The 16,782-nt window shown below is 46.0% G+C and overlaps 2 protein-coding genes across 5 annotated transcripts; both read right to left on the reverse strand.

The window, feature by feature from the left end:
* Positions 1–2,498: 2,498 nt before the first annotated feature.
* On the reverse strand, positions 2,499–5,362 carry LOC123157529 (eEF1A lysine and N-terminal methyltransferase-like). Its single transcript, XM_044575820.1, has one exon. The coding sequence runs from the start codon at positions 5,239–5,241 to the stop codon at positions 3,817–3,819; it is 1,425 nt and encodes a 474-aa protein (XP_044431755.1). The 5' UTR covers positions 5,242–5,362; the 3' UTR covers positions 2,499–3,816.
* Positions 5,363–5,648: 286 nt separating this feature from the next.
* Positions 5,649–12,373, reverse strand: LOC123157528 (auxin response factor 21). 4 transcript variants are annotated; one of them, XM_044575818.1, is made up of 14 exons: positions 12,013–12,373; positions 11,133–11,231; positions 10,957–11,013; positions 10,682–10,846; positions 10,512–10,596; positions 10,228–10,318; positions 9,920–10,084; positions 9,715–9,837; positions 9,432–9,507; positions 9,206–9,344; positions 7,975–9,047; positions 7,249–7,899; positions 6,529–6,719; positions 5,649–6,147 (listed from the first exon to the last, which is right to left on the reverse strand). In XM_044575818.1, exons 1-14 carry the CDS (start codon positions 12,166–12,168, stop codon positions 6,009–6,011), a joined length of 3,210 nt encoding a protein of 1,069 aa, XP_044431753.1. In that variant the 5' UTR covers positions 12,169–12,373; the 3' UTR covers positions 5,649–6,008. The 4 variants fall into 4 exon arrangements, with proteins under 4 accessions (XP_044431753.1, XP_044431754.1, XP_044431752.1 ...); XM_044575819.1 differs by having other exon boundaries at positions 7,249–9,047; positions 12,013–12,145; positions 12,245–12,344; XM_044575817.1 differs by having other exon boundaries at positions 7,249–9,047; positions 10,682–10,837; positions 12,013–12,372.
* Between the last annotated feature and the right edge of the window lie 4,409 nt (positions 12,374–16,782).

Here is a 16,782-nt window from a genome sequence, read left to right on the forward strand (position 1 = left end):
GAGGTAATCAAGCTCATTGTTTCGCGTGTGGACAATCTCAGTACCATGCCACTCGCCGCGTGCTCGTCGGGGTTGTACTGTTTACTCAAAGCCCTCGGGCCGGAGCTTTTTAAGCCATCTCCTTGCTTGCTGATGTCGCCTGATCTTCAGAAACGGCGTGTCACGCAGAATAACGATCATAGGGTGGCGAGCATCAACCCCCTTGACTACGATCCGATCCATGTCACCCTCAACTACATTAACGATATGTATTGGGTCGGCATGAACACGTCTTGGATGGTGCTCGTCGACGGTCGCGGCAACTGGATGCTCGTGGAGGTCTACACCCGGCGATTGATCCCCCTTCCTTCGATTAACACGGCACTGCTTTGGCACCGCGGCCTAGAATACTCTTGGCACCGTGGCCTAGAATACTCGGAATCTTACAGTAGACAACATGATACCAAGTTTGATTTGCTCAAGGTTGTAATATGCCAAGTGCCCACAAGATCTGCGAATTATAAAGACTTCAGGCTAATTGCGTTCTTCAACCGCGGTCTCGCCTTTCTGACAGGTCACCGTGGTAAGTGGATAAATCTGCACGTCCATCGCAGGATCATACATCCTCCATGGTTCTCTCATGTCATTGAACACAAGAGCTTCATTTACGTTGTGGACTCCTTCTTTGGCTGGACGTATTGCTGGCCTACTCCAGTCATCGCTACAAATGGTTTTTACAACAGTATGTTACTTTCCTATGATATCATGATGGCTTTCTTATATTACTGTCAACATTTACTGAAAAAATATTCATGCTCATAAAATGCCGTTCTTAAGATTGACTACAGTACGAGCCCTTTGTTATTTGACTCCAACTTGATATGATGTTGTAGGTCGCCTAGTGTCCCTACCCTTCCTAATCCCTGAACCTTTCAAAGAAAAGCGGCATGGCAGTTGCAGGTGGTTCTTGGCTCGATCAGACGACGGCAAACGATTGATGATCGTTCGCACGTACCATACGTGTTGTTTCGCGGAATACAATCGCAGTCACTACAAGGTCTTTGAGCGGGATACCAGCTTCTCCGGGCCTTTAGGAATTTTTGACTAGAGACTGGTAAGTAGCCTTGGTACACGCTCTCTGTTTCTCGGACTGAATTATCCGATTAACCAAGAGAAAACCGACGACAAGGATCATGATGGCAGTGCAATTTCGTTCATTAGGAAAAACTGTGTGTACACAGCGTACCATGCGTCTCTCCATGCATCATACCCTGATATGTGTCGCCACGCTCTGCAGCCCAAAGTAGGAGAGAGGGTCGCAAGTATCAGACTTCGACTTGCTGGCTGGAGTTTCCCCCGTCAGGAACCCATCTGGTTCAAGCCGCCAGCCAATCTCCACAGCTTAATAAATAGTAACGTCTAACTGATCCAGTTAGTTAGATACGTACACTTGGTGTAGTAGGATCTTTATTTAGTATGATGCATACACTTGTTCTTTTTTGGTAGCCCTTTTGTAACAAAGTCGCTGATGTTTGGTTTGGAAGAGAGGGATGCGTCTTTACTCTTCTGGCCTGCTTACTGCTTCTGTTGCACCCCCAGCCCTGTTTGTTGTTGCTGCTGATGTTTTTAATGTACAATTAGTAGTATATTTCGTCTGTTGGTTGAATAAATGTGTTGTTAGCACAGGTGGCGGTGACTTGCTGGACGGCGGCGAGAAGGAGGAAGCCTGTGAGTAGAGAGCAAGAACAGAGAGGGGGTTGGGCGACGAGTACTGTTGTTTGTCTGCAATGGGGGGCAAGCGACCGTGGTCTCCAAAACAATTATTCCAGGTGTTTTAGTGAGTGCGGGTTGATTACAAGGAAAGGCAGGGGGATTTGCAAAAACGCGCGCTGACCAGCTCGGGCCCGAGGAGTCCAGTTGTCGCACTATGATTGGTCCAGGACCAAAGTTGCACATTGGATGCAAGTTGTGGGACTGGGTAGGGTCATTTTGCAAGTTGTAGGACCAAATCATCACATCCTAAGCAAGTTCTAGGACCCCAATGCTTTTAACTCTTAATTAAGAAAGGAGCTGGCGTTTGATGGATAAGATTTTGGGTCTGTCTAGGTCACATCTAGATGTGACATAACTATGTCGCATCTAAACTGATTTTCACTCTGTTTGTGGTTTATTTTTTTGTTCTAGTTTTTTTTTTGCTGCATTATATATTTGTGGGAGCTTAAATGTGACATCCTTAAAAAACATCTAGAGTGAATTAGACAAACTGTAAAATTTTATGGCCGGCTCCAATATCCTATTTGGGGATGGCGTTGATTTTCATTCTGTTTGTGGTCTAATTTGTTTCCTAGTTTTTTTTGTTTCTTATTGCTGCATTATATATTTGTGGGAGCTTAGATGTGACATCCTTAAAAAACATCTAGTTGTGAATTAGACAAGATTCCCTTACCCCTAGTTTAACCCGGCGTTTTTTAATCGAAATAACCAAACTACATGGAGTTCGAACCGAGAAAAAGCAATAGTGGCGACATATTGGGTTCTGACAAAATCAACAACATGTGAGATGTCTGAACACATCGTTGGTGAACTGGTTGAAATATTCAGGCCACTAGGCATGTTCAACGGTAGAGTACTCCACCGAAACATCTGTTTATGAACTCTCTCCAACTGATGAAATCATTTGCTCGCATTCTGGCATTTCTTCCGCGACAGATTCGTCGTTTAATTGCTGTACACATCACAGCAGATAAACATATGGATGCTGCTCATCCAAGAAGCTTGATTTGAATAAAGTTGACCCCACCATCTAGCCATCTAGGTAAGCAGAAAGTTTCCTGCCCAGCTAAATAATTGGTAACCACTCTTTTTCTCGTTCAAACCAAACTGACATCAATTCCAACCTAAAAGCAAATGGGGGAAAAGGAGAGATCAATTGCATATGCTATAATTGTGTTACTCAAATCACGCTGTAGACGAGTTTACTGAACAAGGCAACCTTAGAAGCATATTTAAAGATCATTTTTATACCCCATAAAAGCCAATTGACATATAATATGATATAATCTAATAACAAGGCTAAATTTGAAACAACTGAATATGTAATTAAGTAGTGATGTCATTTGATGTATTCTGCTTTGAGCTAAATCCCTACACCATAATTCTTCTTGAGAGTAAAACAAAATTACTGCTCGTCGGAACGTAAAGAAAAACGAAGTGTCAAATGGCTAAAAATAGAATTCTGGCACATAAATAAATTTCGAATTATATCTACTAGTGTCATGACGAACACTTTACTGTCGTACAATGGTTAGCAGGACAGCACAATCTTCATGAACATATGCACCTATCAGTTGATGAAGGATAAAGAGCATCTCATGTAACTTAGTTGATCTGGTTGCACCCTGAATCGCTGCCTAAGCTTGTCAACATGTGGAATTAACCATTAACTGGTAGTGAACTTCCAAAAAAAATTGGTATTCCACAGCTCCTGGATTGAAGCGAACTTGCCAGAGTTCTTTACCCCGGCACTTTCCATCATTGATTTTCAAAAAATCGTCGCTCCTCCTAAAGTATTCATCCTCGGAAGACAATATGAAGTTCAGGTATTGCTCACTCAGATATGATCTAAAGTACAGCAGCAAATGCTCAGTTTGCACTAGCAGCAAAATAACAAAAGCAAACCCAGCAGTTCTGTAGTAATGCAAAAAACAGGCTTTCTTGATTGGGTATCAGAATAGTACTGTCAAAATTCTAATATAGCCATGACCTTAGCACTATATATCAGACCCAAATATAAGTCTGGAACAGCCTATCTATAGGTCATGACTTCAAACAGCAATACTAACTTGGAATTTCAACTTTTCTTATACGTTCCAAAAAATCCCCAGTTAATTTCCTCAATTCCGTCCGAAAGAGCCTTGAACTATCAAGAAGGGTGCTTCCAGTTGGTGACACTCTGGCAACAAGAACAAAATTTTCACCATTACCAACATCTATTTCATATAACTCAGAGAAAACCTGGTGAAGAACATCAATCAGCCCTTTGTAGAAGGATGCATCAGCAGCAGGAGGGATTACATTCAGTACCAGCACTCCATGATGATGTAGAATTCTGTGTGCAGCAAGAAGGGTGCTTCTATGGGTCATCTCCAATGGCGGCGCACTGACACCACAAATAGCTTCAGGGGAGTCAAGATCCACCATAATTGCACTGAATTTCGAATCAGGCTCATCTCCATGTGCAAAATCCTGAATCGTTTGAATAGCATCGCCAACACGTACATGAAGGAACTCATCCTCCACAAGTCCAAAATAGTTCCTTGCGACGTCTAGGACAACACAATCAGCCTCAACGCCCAGTACATCGAAGCCAAGTCCCACCCTGATGGACATTGGAAGAGCTCCTCCACCAACGCCAGCGCAAAGGCACCTCGGCCTTGCACCTGACCGAGCATTCTCCTCCACCGATGAATCGATGAGTGCAAGGCCGGCAACCATGGCCTGGAGGTAAGGCTGGACTAATGGTCCACCCACCTCGGGCTGTAACGAACTAGCAGGCCCCTCCTCCAATGCCTCCAACAACGAAGAAGCAGCAGAAGCAGCAGCAGACATTGGCCGGGCCAGGCGCACCTGGGTCTGTATAAGGCACGGCATGCGCTTGAAACGCAGCCTCCGGCGCAACTCGGCCGGGCCAGGAGCGCAGTCCACGGCCACATCCTCGACAAGCATCTCGCCGACGACAGGACCGGCGACAACCTGGACAGGAACAAGCCGAAGGAGGTCATCGTGGAAGGAGAGCAGCGGGACGTCAGGGATGGCACCGTTGCCAAACGCAGCCCTGGGGCAGAGGGCCAGGAGGAGCGGGAGGAGCCGCGCGCGAGCAGGATCCGGGTCCGGGCGAGCGGCGGCGCAGCAAACGACCCGAGGGGAGGGAGTGGCGATCTCTGGGCCGACGAGTATAAGACGAGAGATTGTGCACTGGGATCGGGAGGAGAGGAGGAGGTGGAGCTGCCCGGCGCGGGTGGAGAAGATCCAGTCGCGGTGCCGGCCGGCCGGGACGAGCATCGCCGCCGTCCGCGCGGCGGGCGGGGATGGCGCCGCGGGGGCAGGGGAGTCGACAACGGCCACCCGGAGGAACTCCGCGTGGTCGTCGGCGTCGCTGTAAGGGTTGGAGGCGTCGTGGAGGAAAGGGCTGGGGAAGGAGAAGGAGATGAAGCGGGAGGGCTCGATGTGCTGCAGCTGGTTCAGCTCCGCACACACCGCCATTGAGTCGCGAGGGCTTTCCGGCGGCGCTGGGTGAGGGAGACGGCGAGACGTTGAGCGGTCGCAAATAGTGGGGACTTTCCTCTCTCAATGCATCGCGGGACCAATAGCAACAGAGGGCGAGACGTCGAGACGGCAAGAAGTGAAGGCTATACCTCTGACAAATAATGCCCTAGAATTTTTTATAGATTCTCTCTATGTTCTGATTTCATTCTTGTGTTGTTTTGATCTGAATTTTTCTTCTTGTGTTGTGTTGATCTGATATTTTTTTCCGTGTGTTGTTTCGATGACCTGCTTAGTGATCAAAGCTAACTCATACCCCAGATGTTCCTAGTTCTTGTATTGAATTAATCAGACATTACCAGAATTTTTTGGAGGAAGAATGCAGATCAATCAGACCACAGAGTTCATGAACAAGGGGAGAATACGATTTCTTCATTTAGAACCGCAAGTTACAGTAGTTGACATCTGAGTATGTGGCAAACTGTTACATCAGGCAACAATGACATATACTACATGGCAGCAGAAAATATGGGTTGGCTATGTAGATTGCAAGGCCAACAAAACATGAGGACTACAAGACTACAACAGAGACAAAAAGTATGAATTGTTCCTTATATTCATGTTCGCTCGACCTTGGAATTTCAAAGCCTAAATTATCGTCAACTGCCATCCTCAGCATCTGTATTCATAAGACTGACAGGGAGGAGAAAAATGTCGGTCCCCGCAGCACCAGAAACTACATTGGTCATTCATACATGTGATCTCAGTTACCAAGGTTGACCCCCATCTGAGCTGCTGCAGGCCTGGTTGGGTAGAAAGCCGTCTCCAAAGTCACCAACCAATCTCATTTGCATTTCTTCCTGTGGAGAAAGAATCCTGATGCACCGTACGCAGTTCAGAAAATCCCTACACAAGCAATGCTTTGCTTATCAGAGTGGCTCAATAGCCAGATTAAGAGAGTAAATGAATGAGCATTAAAATTGAAGCCAAAGTGCAGCAGAATGTGTTAAATTGATTTTAGGGTCTCTTTGATTTTTCTTTTACAGGTACATATTCAGTTGAAGTTATAAACTGTCACAGGCCTTTCATTGTACTCGGCAAGCTAATTTAGCAACCAGCGAATGAAGCGTTAGTTGATAGCTACCCATTCCCCAAGGTCATGTCCACACAAATTGCCTAAAGCCACCCATCAGCTTTATCTTTTAGTAGTTTTGCACATTTCCAGAAAGTCATGCTAGTAAGTTTCGTATGCAAAAATTAGAAACAAGCTCATGGAGTTTTACTTACTCCCATGGGTCATCACCAACTAGTAGAACATCCTTCTCATGATCTTCATATACTAGTTTCCAGCCAACTCTACTTTGGTCACCAAGCTGCCCCTCGATACCAAACATCCGCGCAATGTCATGCTTCAGTTCATCATACCCTGAATAACGGTTCATGTCGATAGATCTCCCTACAGCACCACGTTTGTGCACCTGCATATAGTACTTTGGTCAGGAATGATCTTACTGCAAGAGTGAGACAGTGCACTCGTATGTAAATATAAACAATGCTAGAAAGTAGAAACACAGAAAGAAATATGATAAGAGCCTAAGGATAAACTCTTCTAACGTTAATGACTTTGAACATTGACTTTTTGAGCACAGTAAAGTGAGCATATAAAATTTCAGGTCATCATTTTGCAAGGAAATTAGTCAGAGAAAAATCTATATAGGTAGGAAGATCTAGAGATAAATATGTAATTACTTACATTCTACAAGGTGAAATAGTTCGTTGCTTATCTATAACGAAGTATTCCTGTGGTGTGCAAGAGCCTATGACTAGGCTGGAGTTGATAGCCAGGGGATTTATGACCAATTTGGGTGGCTATTGTGTAACAGACTATGTGACTTTTTTTTTCTCTTGTTTATCTATGTGGCTTGCCATTCATCCGTTGGCTTCCATTATCTCGGAAAAATCCTGATGTGAACTGTAAAATGACACACTGGAGCAAAAATAACAAACCTTGGTGTAAGTTCGCATGCGTTGATGTGCAGGAGCTGGTGCCCTGGAATTTCTATTTAGGAATGAGGGATCATTGATTGCAGAATCTATAGAATTGAATCCCATGTCAGCAACTCCAAGTGAATGTGAAATCATTGAAGATGATAACTCTTGTTGAGAATCCTTAGATGAAATGTAGTTAGAAATGCCATTTCCAGCCATCTCATCCATGAATTTATCATTTTCAATGCTATTTGCAAGCAAGGCATCTGCATTAAGTGGTAAGCCCAGTTGACCATCAATGTTCACCCCAAATAGAAGGTTATTTGTTGGATCTGAAATCTCAAACTCACTATCTGGAGCTGTGTCCCTCAACAGCTGATGCTGATCGAAGGATGAAGATGGAAAGTTTTGTTGCAATGATCCATCAGCCTGAGAAAGGCAAACCGAAGTAGCTGAGGAGGATGTATCCAAGTAATCCATGTGGGGGTTGTTTATGTAGTCTCGTTCAGTAGCTGGCCCTTGTTCAATCATCTTGGGAATCATTATTGTTGGCTTAACACTCTGGTAAGACTTCATTTCCTGTTCAATTGTAGGGCCCAAGACAACAGATGATTGAGATGTTTTTGCTGCAGTTGGTAAACTCTGGTTCTTGGAGCTACTTGGGATGGACTGCAAAAGAACGTGATTAGTGGCAGTGGATGGTGATGGTGATGTTGACGAAGACGGAACATTATCTGTCCTCACCGACTGCATTCGACCAGCCACATTCAAAGAGCTAGCACCCATGGAGGTAACGACATCTGATTTTGCAACGGGAATGGTACCCCTAGGCGAATCTTCAACCGGTTGGTGAGACTGTGCCTTTTGTTGCGTTGCATACTGGATGGTGTTCCTGTTGTGAAAACCAACAGTTTGGGTAGCTCCTTGCACACATTGCTGAGGATCTGACTGAGAATTTACCACTTGTTGCTGCAAATCAAAAAGCATTTTCTGCTGCTCCATGGTCAGATGTTGCTGTGAATGTAGAGCCTTTAATAATTGAAGTTTCATTTGATGATCAGATAGTTGTGTATTCATGTTCACATCACTGGACACATGAACAGGTTGTGTCTTCATTTGCTGCTGCTCCTGTACTGAGTGTTGAACCTGCTGATGATGTTGAGGTTGTTGCTGTTGTAGCTGTTGCTGCAAATGTGGTTGCTGTTGCTGCAGGACCTGGATTTGCTGAAGGCCTCCCTGAAAGACTGTATGACTCTGGACCAGAGGTTGCTGTTGCTGGAGTTGAGCCTGGAGAATCACTCGAGGTTGCTGGAACTGAGCTTGGACAACATGTTCAGGCTGTGTGACGTTTAAGTTTGCCTGGCTGCCTTGCACTGATTGAGTAACTGTATGCTGCTTCTGGTCAGAATTGCAATCTTGATCTACCTTCTGTGGTACCATAATATTTCCCAGTTGGTTTGGTGTACCTATAGCTTTCGCTAACTGTTCAGCCTGTTGATTTTGCTGAGGTAGTAACGAGGTGCTGAACTGGATATTATTTTGTTGCAGGAATTGGGGCTGGAAGCTGATTTGCCTTGATATATCAGCTGCAGACAAATTTTGCACATGTTTGCCAGCTAATGAGTTTAGCAACTCTGGTTGCATAACTGTGCCAGCTAGTGACAAGTTCTGCTGCATATTCATCCACTGAAGTGACTGAGCTAAGTTTAGACCAGGCACTATGCTGTTCTGAGTATTCATATCTTTCTTGCATATCTCCTCACCAAGCCATGGCATGGTTCTCTTAAAAACATTATCCATTCCAGAGGTATCATCATCTGTGGATATAGTTTTTTATCAAAAAACCTGAGTTGTGCATCAAAGGACTTGTTATCTAGTTATTTGCTAGAAGGATACATGGTCGGGAGTTTTCAGTGATACAAAGAAGATACATGCATTATTCATGAAGAAAGCAGAACTGTAGTTCCGTGGTTACCTATCATCCCAGGTTGCCTCGCACACTTTGCGGTGAATAATGGTGTGGGATAGATGAAGAAAGGAGCGATGACAGGTTCAATGTCCCAAAGGGAAACCCTGGTGCGTCTTTCACTTGGTGCTGCTTCATCCCATGCAACCTGCTCATACATACTACTAATCTCAGCAAAAATAAAGGGGATGTCTTGTCAGTTTGGCAGGTTTAATTTGTATGGATTAGACCAAACCTGAATATTGCGCCACTGAGAGTTTTTCCACCTTACAGGATCCAGATCACTTATGCCAGTTATTGTACCCATGTACCTGCAGGCAGATATCACAACTTAATAGTTTTTACAAAAAAATATTTTTTGTATAAAACTTCAAACACATAAAAACATGGGCATGCGCACAGCAAACTGACAGTTAATAGAAAAGGTACACTACAAACTCCAAGGATATTTTTAAAGTGATCTTGAAGTAAGAAGGACGACTACTCAATCTACAAATTAGGTAATTTGGAATCTATACCTTCTTGTTCCAGATTCTTCGGTTTCAAACATCATTCTAAACCGCATGCCAAGAGATAATTGGTTGCCATAAACTGCCTTCTGGTACTTGGCAAAAGGAATCACAAATTCTGAAGGACTAGCCCTGAAGAAACAAAAGGCAGTCCAATTGAAACTCTAGTATATCACCTATTCACCTGTGAAAACTCACAAAGGATGGTATTTACCTTGGGTTATAGAATATTGTAAATTGGCTGTTATTTGCTGCTGCATGAGCTGCAGCAGCAAGAACTCCGATATGCATGCTATCACTAGACAAGACAGATGATGAGAGGTTAGTAGGTTGCCTATTTGCTCGCCTGATCCCCAAGAGGAGCTGCTGTTTTGCATCCCTACAATCACAAGGGAAGAATTTTAGTGGCACTGATTACCTTTACAGATAAGTTTATTTGTTACATCAATTCTTGAGCAATACAAAGTCAGGAAAAGCTGACTGTCCAACAAATAAATAGAGACCTCGGCATCAACATTTTACCTAATAAATAAGACTGAATCACCAGCAAGAAGTCTCTTTCCACTAATAAATAGGCTCCAGCCAGTAGTCAAAAGATGCCTTTTAGGCTGGCCTGGTGAAGAGGAAGAGAAGCAATCATAAAATTAGTGCATTATTCCTTTCTAAGGAAAACAGTAAAATGGATTAAATCATGAAGGAAAAGAACTGTAGGCCAAAACAGATGCATGGTATTAAAATATGGGCTTGGCTAACTTCCACCAGCTTTCATTCATGCGTCGAGAGGAACTAAAAAACATTTGACTTGCCTCTAAATATATGACGGAATGTCCAAATGGTATCATGTAAATCCCTGGCCTGGAGTTCCTGAGCAGGAGGTTGCAATGAGAAGTCCTACATGTAGTACAGCTTGAACAAATCAGAACAAACCAAAAAACACTCAACACATCTTTTTACATCAGAAGTAAACTATCCTTACAAGACGAGGGAAAATCCTCTCTGCAGCACGCCGTGGCACGGAGAATCCTCCATGAGTGCTCGTATCACTCGCGGTCAATGTTTTGCAGAAGAATTCTGTTTGTGGCTTGTTTTGTTTCAGGGCAAGCTCTGACGCCAGCAATATCTCCTTGTCACACTGTGTCACCTAGCAGTTACAATTCCCATCCCATTTTCAGGCAAGAATACTAAAACCATGGCAGTGCCGTACGTCACGTAATAAAAAGATTTCGCTGAACTTTAGGAAGTAACACTTACATTGCTAACTGGCTGGAGAGTCATCCGAGCATAAACTTCATCCGTGTCAGGATCAGACTGTCAAGTTTTGTCGATAGAACCATCAGGCAAAAAAGGTCAGATCATCCGCATAGAAGAGCACAGAATGCGCATCTGGTGTCCAGTTAGTGGTGTCTGTTCAAAGTGATAGTGGTTACCTGCATAGTGACGCTGTGGAGGATGCATATCAGCTTTGATGGAAGATTTGGATAGCTTGGAATCTGCGCGTCTGCATCCTTTCGCATAGATGCTGCCACCTGAAATTGGGTATCAAGGAATAAGGACTTCTTTTTGCCCTGGAACTCCAGGCCACTTGCATACAACTTGCAAATTTGCAAGTGGTTTTGGTAATAATGTGATTTTAATGGACTCTCAACTGAACTTGCACACAGAAAACAGGAATTACTCCTATGAAACTTCGCGCTAAATCAGAAGCATCCATCTCTAATTCTTTCATCATAGTTCTGGTCCAACATGACAGTGACACAGTGATAACCGGGGTATCATGTGAGTGCCCATCAGAGATAACATTAGCACGGATATGATCAAGTATGAACCAAGCCCAAAAAAAGGTTGCATGTCCACAGAGTTGAGTTGGAACAGGTTAAGACCAAAGCTCTAGGTAGAAATCCAGCTCCCAAATTTCTCATGTTCTATTCGAAAAAAAATGCCAAGATTCCCTCACACTATTGAAGAAAAGAAAAGGTCACTGGAAAAAGAATTAGAGTTCCCTCTCAATCAATCAAGAACTAAAACTAAAGCAGTTGTCTGTCTGCAAGACGAAGCCGAGAGTGTCAAGAACCATGAGTTGACTATGGTTGTCTGCTGCCGGCCGCCGGACACGGAGAAGCGACCATGAGGCCGCTTCGTGCTGGTGGCTATCACGGGGAGGGAGGAATCATCAGCGCTCCCGCGAACACGAGGCGGCCAGAAAGGGACAAGAGCAAGACGCCCAAAAAAAGGGAGCATTTTCTCCTCGTCCAGAGAGGGGAGGAAAGCAACAGCTTTGATCAGCAGGAGTCATGGGAAGCACCGTACCTGCTCGCTGTGTCCCTGCGGGAAGTAGACCACGAGGCTCCCCGGCGGCGGCAGCGCCACCAGCGGCCCCGCGCACGCGTACCACAGCTCCTGGTTCACCTTGCTGCCCCTCGCCCCCTCCCCGCCGCCGGCGCCAGAGCCCTCCGGCGCCGCCATCGTCCGCGGCCCGGTCAGTCACTGGTGCCCCCGCCTCCGGCGCCGCCGCCCGGGGGGCATCGGCGGGTCGACGGCGAGGATGGGAGGGAGGGAGGAGGGCCGAATGGAGCAGCTCCCGAGGAGAGGAAAATACTCGGGCGGAGCGACGGAAAGAGCAATATAATAGTACGCGAGAGCGCCGTGCTGTGGCCAGTGGGCAGTGGCGGAGCGCGCTGGCCGCCGTACTGCTTGGCTTTGTTAAATTGCCTGCAGGCTTCGATGATTAGTTCATTGATTGGTTAGCTTCGCACGGGCGCGGGATAATTGTTTCTCCGGGAATCAGGCGTGCGTACAAGCTTTCGAGGGGGGCAGGGCACAAGGCGCAGGAATCAGGGGGATGTGTGAAACGAAATGAAAATCTGCGGAGCAATAGAAAAATTTTGCAGGGTGCGTCGAAAAGAAAGAAAAAATTTTGCAGGGACGGAACCTAGGGAAAATTATTCGATTCTGCAGTCCGAAAGCCGCGTTAACTTTTTCCCAGAAATACAGAGGGCGTGCCGCGGCGATGCACGTTTCCAATCATATGGGTTTGGCTTGTTTTTTTAGCAAGACAAGAGCTCGTATAGTTGTCCGGTCCGTAAATGATTGTACGGTGGCCGGTAAACCCCTCCCCTCGGTATATCTACGGGTTTGCGGCGAGTATACGGGGCGAAACCCTATCCCCACGCCGCCACAATCCCCCCTCTCAATTTCTTGCCGTCGGTGACTCGAATCCGCCACCGCACTCCACCATGTGGCGCGCGATGTGGAGCTCGTGCTGTCGCTCCGGCAATAGCAACGACCCCGAGCGGCAGCAGTGTGTCAGAGCTGACGGTGCAAGGAAGCGAGCCGCGAAGAAGTACACGAATCGCGGCCTACCGCCACCGCTCCTCCGCCGCGAGACGGAGGAGTACGACTGCAGGCAGGCGCGTCTGTCCTCCGGCGCGAGCAGCTCCGCCGGGGGGTCGAGTTCCCGTACGCCGCTCCTCATGCCGGTGAAAAGGGAGCCGGAGGAGCTCCCGCCGCTCCGCACGGTGAGGAGGTGCTCGAGGCGAAGCTGATGCGGCCATGCGGTGGCGTCATCGGGCTGGAGGATTTCGGAGATCTTCGAGCGGGCCATTGTCGCGCGCAGTGCACGGGAGGAGGAGGAGGCGGAGCAATGCCGTCCATCTCTAGTCGAGCTCAAGACGTCCTCCTCGAGCAGGGGCTCGCCAATGCGCGGGACTTCGACGCCAACCTCGAGGCATGGCGTCGCGAAGCCAAGGCACAGGACGACATCTACGTCGACCTCGTCTCCTCCGACGATGATGATTGAACTCCTCCGCCGTCGCACCCGGATTTACGTTGGCAGTAGGGTTTACGCTGGCCGCCGCTCCTCCGTTCTACTTTGTACAAATATGCTATGTATGAAATCCGTATGAAGATCAAGTACTATGAACGCTGCTAGTTCTACTAAAGTAGTTCGATTTCTCCCGCGAAGTTCTGATTTCAAAATTTACAGGTTTATTTTATGTTTCTGTTCTGTCGCCATTGTTTTGGACCCGTATCCGAGGCATTCTGTGAACTGTAAACTCAGATTACAGGTCTGCGTTTTAAGGGGTCTACTAGAGATGCTCTAAACCAAGGCAAGGCGCAATAATACACTATTTTCGGAGCTCGGACACGTGTTTGAATGTGGCCATCAAAATCTTTCTATGTTTGCTTCCTAAATAAAACTAGTTTCTTTGCTTCCTAAGTAAAAGATAGGCCCTTCACAGAGGGAAGCAGAGGTTGCCATGCGCTTTTTGTTTGTATGCCAAATCCCTTAATGCAAAAAAATGTCACGTTATATTGCCCCTTATGATAATAACTTTTATTATGCAGTCTATCGCTTTTATTCTTTGCCATCACAAGTTCGTACAACGCTCAATTTTCTTTTGCACTAAATGATCCAACACTTTTAGAAGCAATTTTTATTGCCTTATTGCACCGATGACAACTTACTTGAGGATCTTACTCAATCCATAGGTAGGTATGGTGGACTCTCAAGGCATGAATTTGGGTTAAAGGATTTTGGATGCACAAGTAGTATCTCTACTTAGTGCGGAATTTTTGGCTAGCAAAGATATTAGGCAAGCACCACATGTTGAAGGATCTATAACAATATAACTTCTATGTGAATATTAACAAGCATAACTCATTATGTTGTCTTCCTTGTCCAACGTCAACTATTTTGGCATATAGTATTTAATGAGAGCTCACAATCATAAAAAATGTCCAAGATAGTATATTTGCATGTGAATCTTCTCTTCCCTTATTAATTCTTTCATGAGTTGCATTATTGACCAATGCTATGTTTGTAAATCTTCAACAAAATTTACCACTTATACTTTTCATTATGTGATGTCATTACTTACCATAAGATCAGCATGTGATGTTTTTCATTTATTTATTTCTTTTATTTGATTTGCAACATAATATTAAAGAAGCAAAGACTCACACCAAAACTTCATTATATAACTTGCACACGATTACATAGATAGGTAGATCACTAAGCAAGCACTCAAAAATAAAGGATCGAACTAAACTTTTATTGAACTAAATCATAGGAAAATTAAAGATCGAACTAAGATAAGTAAAAGCAAAGATAGTGGTGATGATACAATACCGGGGCACCTCCCCCAAGCTTGGCACAAGCTAAGGGGAGTGCACATACCATGAACTTAACTTTCCTTTCTTGGGGAAGATGATGATGGTGGTGATGAGGTAGTAGCGAGATTATCCTCTGGTTTCCATGGCAGTGGTTCACCATCATAAGAGGAAGAACGAGCCTCGCGAGTCCTGCAACTGGCAGCCAAACTCATACCTTTAAACCTTCCCTCATATCTAAAGACTTGCTTTGCAGAAAGTTGATTTGCTCGTTGAGGGTGAAGACGACGCCCTTCATGGACCGGCCATCCACCTTGAGATGACGGGTAAAATCCATAACCATGAGGTGATTGGCATTGAGTCCGTGCTCCACCATCCCCTTGCGCTTGAAGACCTCTTGCTCCACAGCTTCGAGCCTAGCCTCCATGGTTCCCATCCTCTTGGGCCCCTGGACATCCCGAATGTGGAGCACCCCCTCACGCATCTCAATGGCTTGAGGGTGTTGCATCACCTCCCACAAATATGGGTTGATGACGTTCTCGAAAAACTTGTCCTTGGAGGAGCTCGAAGCAGCCATGACGATCTAGATGTGTCAGAAAACAGCAAGAAAGAAGAACAGAAGATTTCTCCGAGATACGGATGTCAATACGTTCAGGGGGTATATAAAGAATTTTTATCTTGGAAAGCAAGCAAACGGGAGAAAAACGGAGTCGGGAAGGTTCCCGAGGTGGGCATGTGACGCCCGGATAATTAAGCTACAGTAACCTTCTACTAATGATGCCACGTCACCACGACTACTGTTGCTAATCTCGCGTTAGTTGAAAACGATTCAAATTCAAATTTGAGTTCATGACAAACGTCAAAAGTTTTCAAACGTTAAAACTAAATTGTTCGGTTTGTCGAAAATAATCCATAAATTATTTTGGTGAAGTAAGCACACTTTTACAAAAAATTTAAATATTTTGAAATAAATAAAATTGTAGCAGAAGTAGATAATTAAATGCCGTTTTCAATTAATAAAATATTAAACTAATTTATTTAATTGCCCGAACTAATGGGGCAGTGACATATTTGTGAAACTAAATTAGGAACAAGTTTTGTATTTTAACTAAACTATAGCAATGTGAAACTAAAATAATACAGAAAAGAATAAATAAAACAAAATAGAATAAAACAACAGGTAGAAACCCCCTGGGCCACTTGGCCCAAATGGCCGAAGTTGCCAGGCCGGCCCACCTAACCCCCGCTCGTTCCTCTTCCTCTGTTCACCCCACCCCCGTGGATACAGAGCGCCCGTCCACGGCGCCGATGGCCACGTGGTGGCCATCCGGTGCACCTCGGCGCCTACTAGGTCGACGACAACCCCTCCCAGACGCCCCGAAACCCTAGAGCCCTCCTGCCTTTCCCCCCTCGCTTTCTTCCTCGTCAGATCCGCCACACCGAACCACCCGTCGCCACGGCGAAGCTCGCCGGTGTGGCTACCCCCCCTCCCCGGCTCCTGGTTTCGTTCCCTCTGCACCGGCGTCATCCTCTACCTTGCGTGAGGCCGCCCGTGGGAACTAGGACCCCCCCTGCATCGAGCCCTGCATCATCTCCGTCATCCTCGGCCCCGTCGATCATCGCCATCGATTCCGGCAAGGTCGAGCCATCCCCGAGGCCGCTGAGCTGCTCTACGCATCCACTGTGAGCTCCCTCTCGCAACCCCTCTCTGCCCTGTTCGATTTGGTGCCCGTAGCCACCGACGCCATCGGAGCTGAAGCTCCTCGCCGCCAGGCATGTCGCAGCCGTGGCCACATCCACTACCTCTCGCGTCTGAGCACGGCGTTGTGCTCCTCGCCTTCCCCGTCTTCCAACGTGACCCCTACCTCCTCTCCCCGTGCCCTGCATCACCGATGGCCAAGCGCGCCCGAAGCCGCCGTCGCTCCATCTCGTCGCTGGCATCGAACCCGGCCATCTCGCGGCCAGCCA

This window comes from Triticum aestivum, chromosome 7B, assembly GCF_018294505.1.
Source record: "Triticum aestivum cultivar Chinese Spring chromosome 7B, IWGSC CS RefSeq v2.1, whole genome shotgun sequence".
Taxonomy (NCBI): Eukaryota; Viridiplantae; Streptophyta; class Magnoliopsida; order Poales; family Poaceae; genus Triticum; species Triticum aestivum.

Excerpts from the sequence above, each read along its gene's own strand:
- LOC123157529 (XM_044575820.1), bottom strand. The coding sequence starts at position 5,241 with ATGGCGGTGTGTGCGGAGCTGAACCAGCTGCAGCACATCGAGCCCTCC.
- LOC123157528 (XM_044575816.1), bottom strand. The coding sequence starts at position 12,168 with ATGGCGGCGCCGGAGGGCTCTGGCGCCGGCGGCGGGGAGGGGGCGAGG. Across the intron at positions 9,838-9,919 it reads ACAATATTCTATAACCCAAG|GGCTAGTCCTTCAGAATTTG; the intron begins GTAAATACCATC and ends TTGTTTCTTCAG. Across the intron at positions 6,720-7,248 it reads GCATGCGAACTTACACCAAG|GTGCACAAACGTGGTGCTGT; the intron begins GTTTGTTATTTT and ends TACTATATGCAG.